Source organism: Cataglyphis hispanica, chromosome 11 (genome assembly GCF_021464435.1).
Source record: "Cataglyphis hispanica isolate Lineage 1 chromosome 11, ULB_Chis1_1.0, whole genome shotgun sequence".
NCBI lineage: Eukaryota > Metazoa > Arthropoda > Insecta > Hymenoptera > Formicidae > Cataglyphis > Cataglyphis hispanica.
Genome location: NC_065964.1, coordinates 1,620,300 through 1,627,548, shown reverse-complemented (window position 1 = coordinate 1,627,548; position 7,249 = coordinate 1,620,300). Strand labels below are relative to the sequence as shown.

General features: G+C 28.0%; 1 protein-coding gene across 2 annotated transcripts; it reads left to right on the top strand.

The window, feature by feature from the left end:
* The first annotated feature begins 1,672 nt into the window (after nucleotides 1-1,672).
* On the top strand, nucleotides 1,673-7,043 carry LOC126852989 (uncharacterized). 2 transcript variants are annotated; one of them, XM_050598344.1, is made up of 13 exons: nucleotides 1,673-2,406; nucleotides 2,790-2,929; nucleotides 3,022-3,152; nucleotides 3,232-3,419; nucleotides 3,604-3,686; nucleotides 3,890-3,969; nucleotides 4,069-4,232; nucleotides 4,455-4,673; nucleotides 4,823-5,003; nucleotides 5,088-5,316; nucleotides 5,538-5,657; nucleotides 5,915-6,072; nucleotides 6,227-7,043. In XM_050598344.1, the coding sequence occupies exons 1-13, from the start codon at nucleotides 2,398-2,400 to the stop codon at nucleotides 6,313-6,315; spliced, it is 1,791 nt and encodes a 596-aa protein (XP_050454301.1). In that variant the 5' UTR covers nucleotides 1,673-2,397; the 3' UTR covers nucleotides 6,316-7,043. The 2 variants fall into 2 exon arrangements, with proteins under 2 accessions (XP_050454301.1, XP_050454303.1); XM_050598346.1 differs by lacking the exon at nucleotides 2,790-2,929.
* Nucleotides 7,044-7,249: the final 206 nt, after the last annotated feature.

The following is a 7,249-nucleotide window of genomic DNA, read 5'->3' as shown; positions in this document are numbered from 1 at the left end:
AAACAAGCACCGTGCGCGTAGCCATTTGGCGTTTTCGAGTGGACGGGGTAATCCCATAGACTTCTATTGGGATCTAACATAGGGGCGTGATTTAATCTAATGTGGCGGCTGCAAGGCAGACAGTTTGATCAGTTACAGATACGCAAGCGTCGTATTTTCTTTACAAGGTAAAAATCTGCTAACTTTAATCATTATTAATTTTTTTGTAAACATTACATAACTAATGATTTTATTTATAATATGCGAAACGTGCAAAAAGTATGCTTTGCTGTAGTTTGATTTTCTACCATCAGAGATCGTGGTGCTACATATCAGATCCCAATATATATATTTTTTTATTCTTGACCTTAGAACATATAAAACTGGAAGGGAAACGGCAGACTGAAAAGTGTCCGAAGGAAGTGAGAAAGAAAAACATAGTTGCCTCTCTCTCGTGAGTAACTGCTTGAAAGTGCGCATGCTCGCCATTTACTGCATGCAAGCATCGTGTTTGTAGATATACATATCTCCACAAATCAATATATATATATATATATATATATATATATAATAAATATATAATATTATTATAAAGTATTATTATTTAGTATTATTATATTATTGTTATGTATTCAAATTAATTTTTCTTTATTTTTTAATTTAAAAATGTATAAAAATGTAGAAAATGTTTATATTGTGTAATGTTTGTTTCATATTTAAATAAATATAAATTGTTTGTAATTTTCTTATTTTGCTTCTTTTGAAATTATTATGCTTCCCAGACAATTTCTATTGGTTCCGCCATGTTTTTCCAAACTTTATTTCGATCAATAAAAAGGAATACGCATCGTGGCCAGACTCTATCTATAGATATATACTCTACCAAAGCACAGTATAGGTAAGTACAGTAGGATAACTCTGTTAAAAATTGTGCTAATGATTGTCCCTTGCACATGACCGAATTGCACAACTAACAATAGGCGGCCACGTAGTGTCCAATAGCGGCACGAAGAAGGCTATATGTGATATGTGATTATAGTGTATACTTTAATTACATATAGTTTTATTTTATTTATATTTTATAAAGTATTATTCAATATAAGATATTTTATTATATAATTCTTTTTTCGCTTATTGTCACTTTATATTTTTGTTGTGTATAATCATATTACATTTACTATTTTTATTAATCGTATAGATTCATTAATATATAAAATAGTATTATGAATTAAAAGCAATATTAAATGTTAAATTAATTTTTCTCATGACATCTTTTGTAAATCTCATAATTAGACATACATAGATTTCTATCTTAACTAGTATCTATCATCATTCAAATTAAAGCCCGCGCACGCGCACACGAGTGGCGATGCAAGGGAGGCCTTCGGCCCCCCACCGCACCCACCCACCAGTAGACGGGGTGGACCATGCTTTACAATGTAGCATGTACTTTATAAAGCGGGGAGCACACTTTTGCATAAGCGCATAACCATAATCATAAAGAAATTGATTGGTCCACAAATATATGCATAAGGAAATGAACCAATCAATTTCCTTATGCTTATAATTATGCGCTTATGCAAAAGTGTGTGCTCCCCGCTTAAGTTATAAAGCGAGGTCCATCTTGCCGACCGGCGGCGAGGGTGCGAGAGGGGGGGCTGAAGGCCCCCCTTGCATCTCCACCCGGATGTGTGTGTGTGTGTGTGTGTGTGTGTGTGTGTGTGTGTATGTATGTGTGCGCGTGCTTCCTGTCCATGCATGTACTTTGATATATTTCAAACTTTAAATAATTAATTAAAAATTAATTATAAACTAACAAACAAAAATAAATGCACTACAATCATCTACAAACAAAATACAATTAATTTCACACTTAATAATTATTTAAAAAAAGTGTTAGTCGACGGCTAATATCATACGAATCAAAGAGAGCTCTATGCTACGTGCGAGCAGGAGAGAACGCAAGGGGCACGAAATAGAGAATACATGCCGTTTCACGCATTGAGTGCATAGATCGCCTGAAAATATCTATAATTCACGTGACTTATATTACAGATTCCCAAACGATCTATACGCTCTATGCATGAAACGGAACGCAACAATAGTGTATTCTTTTCTACATAACCTTTACTCTCACACCTTAAATAAAGGCAAATGGTCGGTCTAGATATATTATGTCTATGGTTTTAATTGACCAATCAAAACAAAAAAATTTTTTTATCTTGATTAATCAATCCTTCTAATGAGGATAGATTTTCGAACGCAACTTAAATGCTCTAGGCGCGCAATTTATCAATTTGAAAATTGCAGTGTTTTGTTTTCCAGAGAAGAAGGTGTTTGCTACAAAACTACGTAATTGTATGTTTAGGGGCCGAATAAAAAGAATAAAAAAAGAGTTTTATTTATTATGAAAAGTGCATGTTAAAGGTAGATATTTAATAATTAGAAAGATTAGAAAAATCTCTAATTTATTATTCCCTTAATTTTTTAGCAAGAAAATTTGGAAGATTTTTCAATTAACAGATTAAAGACCACTTAAGGGCAATTATTTTGTTGATGACGCTTGCAGTAATTTATTGATATTAATTTTTTGTTTTCTTTTCTTCTTCGTTTTTTTGGCACGTGGAAAAAGAAATTAAATTAGAAATAATAAATTGTATATAGAAATTTTTTTACAGATAGCTAATTTTTAATTACAATAACTATAATTATTACAGCTGAGTAATCATCATTCTAATTTTTTATCATAATTTTGTCTGCTATTTATAAATGATTTCATTTATATTATTCTGCAACTTTTAATTTATTAGATGTTTTATCCATTTGAAATACTCACCTCTCCAAGAGCTGACCTAGCTGTTTGTTGGTTTGCTGCAACAATGAGCGAGAAATTATTTAAGAAGCGCTATAAACAAGTCACTATAAATAAGATAGATATTGCAAAAATTTGGTAAAATATTTTATTTATGATTGCTATTTCTGTACGTATGCAAACATTTAAAAAAATTTTTTTTCATTTGTATTTTATTAATTATATTGTAGTGGAGAGATTTTGCGAATAATATGTAATGGAAATGATAAAAATACAAAGCAGAGATACAGCTTGTATCTATCATCGCATTTAATGTATGGTGTAACAGAACTTCAGTTATATCAGACTGAGTATTTTGAAAGTGAGTTTAGCTGAATATATATTTACTAGACTAATTATTTACTGTTTAATTTTATATATGTAATCTTATTATTTCTTAGAGGAAGTGCTTGAAATGCAGAAAAAATATGATGTTACATTGCAGAAGGAAAAAGAAGATATTGATGCAATAGAGAATCTTGACATTCATCCATTTGAGTTATCTTTGATGAAAGAAAGTGATCTTCAATTGGATGCAAATTTGCATCTGCTTCCAGATCAAAATCTAGATCGTGGATTACACATGAGAGTAAGTGATTCTTATACTAATTAGATGATTAGAAGAAATATATTTTTAATAAATTTTGTATATTCTTAAATACTTAAATTTTTAAATTCTAAACTATTTCCTACTATTTCCAAATCCTTAGTTTTTTTTATTATAAACTTTATTGGCTTTTAAATAGGCTTTGATTAATTTTTTATTTGCACAGATGGAGAATGCAATATGTCAAGATTTTTTTGGGACTTTTACTGTCGAAGAGTTGGACATGATGTTTGAGCATGATATGATACTGTTAGTTCCCAATTCCTGAGTTTCCTCTATCGTAATAACTTCCTTAATTCCAATTTAATGCAATTCTTTTACAAAATATAATAATGAAGTGACACTGTGTTTTTACTTTATTATTTTTAATCTTTCTTTTCTTTTATCTTTATATCAAAATTAATTTGCAGCATTTAATACAAAGAATGACATATCAATACTTTGTTCTACAGTAATCTGGAGAAAGGATTGCGGATCGAGAGCGAAGAGAGAGAGTGCACAGAGATAATCAATGATGTAGAGATTCCAGAAGGTAGATAAATATTGAAAATATAATAATATATATTATTTTCAATATATATTATATATATCATATTTTATTTATGTTATTTAAATTAAATTATTTATTTAGTGAAAGAAATTCATCAAGAAAAACGCTCTTCTCAAACAATTGACAGTCCAGTAATTGTAGATATATCTAAAACAAAAGCTAAATCCAAAAAATTATCTTTGACTCCGCAAAAACGGGTGCCGCAGGATCAGCCACAAGTGGAAACACCTACAAAAAGGAGACGGGTATGTGTTTATTTATGATAATGACTTTTTTTGGGTTAAAAGATAATGTCAATATTTTGAATCTGTGAATTGTAGATTAATAAAGATGTATAAGAGGCGACTTGAGAGTTTTGGAAAATTAAATACTCATTTTTTTTTATTTATGTAAATAACTTATTGTTTTATTTGCCTATTTTTTTAATTATAATTTTTATTTAATTTATTTGTTATATTACTTTATAGCTATCTTTCAAGGACACAGTGGCTTCGCCTTTTATAGAAGATGTAACAGTTGAAAAGATAAGCGCGGCAATATCTCCACAGCAAGTAGAATCACAATTGCAACCCTTACATTCAGAATTCTTTGTAATTAAAAAATCGAAAAAGATGATTGATAAGAAAATCAGTTTGAAAGATAAGTCGTTTCGACAGCGACGTCAGAATGTGAATTATAATTGCAAAGTAAGTTTTTACTTTATATAATTTTATAGAAAATATGTATTTACACTTATATCAATTTATTAAAGTTTGAAAGATAAAAATCAAATTATTTAAAAATTTTAATTTGGACAAATTTCAAAATTCTAATCAGATTTTTTGATTACTTTTAGCCATCCGATATAGTGCAAATACGTCGCGTAACACCAGCGAAAGTCATTTTAAAGCAACCTTCGCATTGGGATCATAAGCAATGGGCAGCCAATTTATATGATCTTTTTAAGAAACATACTATAACTAGATCATTCAGATCGAGTACAGACGAAAATATTGTGCCTATTGAACTGATGCAAAGTGAATTTATATTTAGACATTTTTTAAATTCAATTGTATTGTATTATTGTGAGAGTAAATTTTTACATGTATTTTTACTTTTAGCCGAAGAACCATTGCGTGCAGGAGAGACAACAAGCAGGCTGAATCTTCCTACAGAATTAAGCACACTTGGACGGGACGCTACTGGGATTACAGCTGATGGTTCTGCTTTGGGCAGCATCGCGAACATTGTCCCAATGATGAATCTTTATCCCAATGACCAAGATTTTGCTCATGAAGCTTTAGCGATACCACTACCAGAAATGATCATTTCAGAAACAGGCATAAAAGAGTTCGTATTATCAACAATGTAGAAACAAATTATATTTTTATATAAACTATCAAAACAAAAATTTAAGAGATTATTTAATTTCGCTTTCAATTTTTTTACATCTTAATGTTTCTTAAATCTTAAAAAGCTCTTTCAATGCATTTTGATATTTCTTTAATATCTTCTTAATATTTTTAAATTTTTTGATATTATTAATATTTACTTAAATTAAATCATTTCAGTATCACTGAGCTCAGGCAAATAACGGATATAAACGAGGCTGACGAAATAGAAGATATAATCAGTTTAATGGAGAGACAACATTTGAAAAAAAATGATGACATTGTGGAATCTCCTGTTTGGTACTCTGAAATTTTTTTTCTTATAAAAAAAAAACTTTTTAAGTTGTACTTAAATTTTATATAGATACTTGAAAGAAAGAAAAATCATTTATTGGGAATTTGAAAAAAATCTTTATTGCTGTTTTATTATAAGAATTTTCGATAGTTTATTTATGAAATTTAGCACATTGATATCTCAAGCTTAAGCTGCTCAATTACGAGTTCTAATTAAGAAAGAACTATTTAATATTTAATAAAAATATCGTTTGTACCATTAGCTCAATTGAAACATCGCAAGCTGTGTCTTTAACAAGTCATGACATTTTGGCTATGTTAGAGGTTTTATGGTGCGATCAGGAATGTATTGAGTTTAATGCCCTCATATCCGACACATATTCGCCTAAAGATGTAACTACAGCTTTCTCCATTCTACTTGGTAAGGTATTTCTTTGATTCACATTTATCGTTGTTTGTTAATCTAAAAAATGATAATTTTCATGTTTTATTCTTTCTCTACAGTCTACATCAATACTTAATATTAAAATATTTACATGTGTTAAATGTGTTGTTAATGAATATTTTTATCATAGTGTTATATGCTGAACAAAAGATAATTTTGATGCAGAAAGACTGCCATGACATTCTATGGATTCGAAAATACAACAGTGACTTTGATTAAATGGTGCAGTAATGCAATTAATATTGATATATATAAAAAATTAATGATCGAAATAATATTAGAAAATTGTTTAAATAATTAATATAATTGTTTATATAAATCAATGTTAATTGAATGCTTTTAGCAAATTTATATATAAATTATTTTTAATAAGTCAATAAGAATTTGTTCTTATTTTTAATATTTGGAGCAAAGGAAAATGTGAAATATCCACCTTTTGCTTCTTTTTTATATTAACTTTGATTCTCTAATAAGCCTTCTCAGTGTTGCTAATGATTATTATTAGTATTATTTAGCAATATTTTAATCATATCAAAGACTTTAAATGTTTTAATCAAATAAAAGAAGGTTAATATATTGTCACATTTTCGTTATATTATAAATTACGTTATCATCAGACTTTTATTACATTATCATTATTTATATTTATAAATATGTATTTTTATAACTAAAATGTCATTCCATTATTTGTTTGATTGCTAGTATGCACATGTATGAACTTTAATATTCTTTTGATATAGAGAGCAGTTTTTTTTTATTAAACTTATTTTAATAAGTAATAGTTTTAATAATAATTTTTTCCCTTTTGATATTTAGTAGAAAAGAAAAATGTGAATATATTATCAACATGTATTATCTCAACATTATATGTTTTATATTTTATATTAATATTTTTTGTGACAATTTGAGATTATTGAGATTAACTGTAATGCACACTGGATACTGTATAAATAAGTATTATTTAAAAATGATATGTATTATATTATTCTCTTTTATAAAAGATTATAACATTTTAACAAACTTGATACTGAGATTTCAGTGTTATAGCTAAAATATATAATATAAAATGGCGTTTTATTATTTTATTTTATATCCCTTTTTAGTCTGATCTAATTAATTATTAAATATTTCGACTTAAAAGTTAATCTTTATT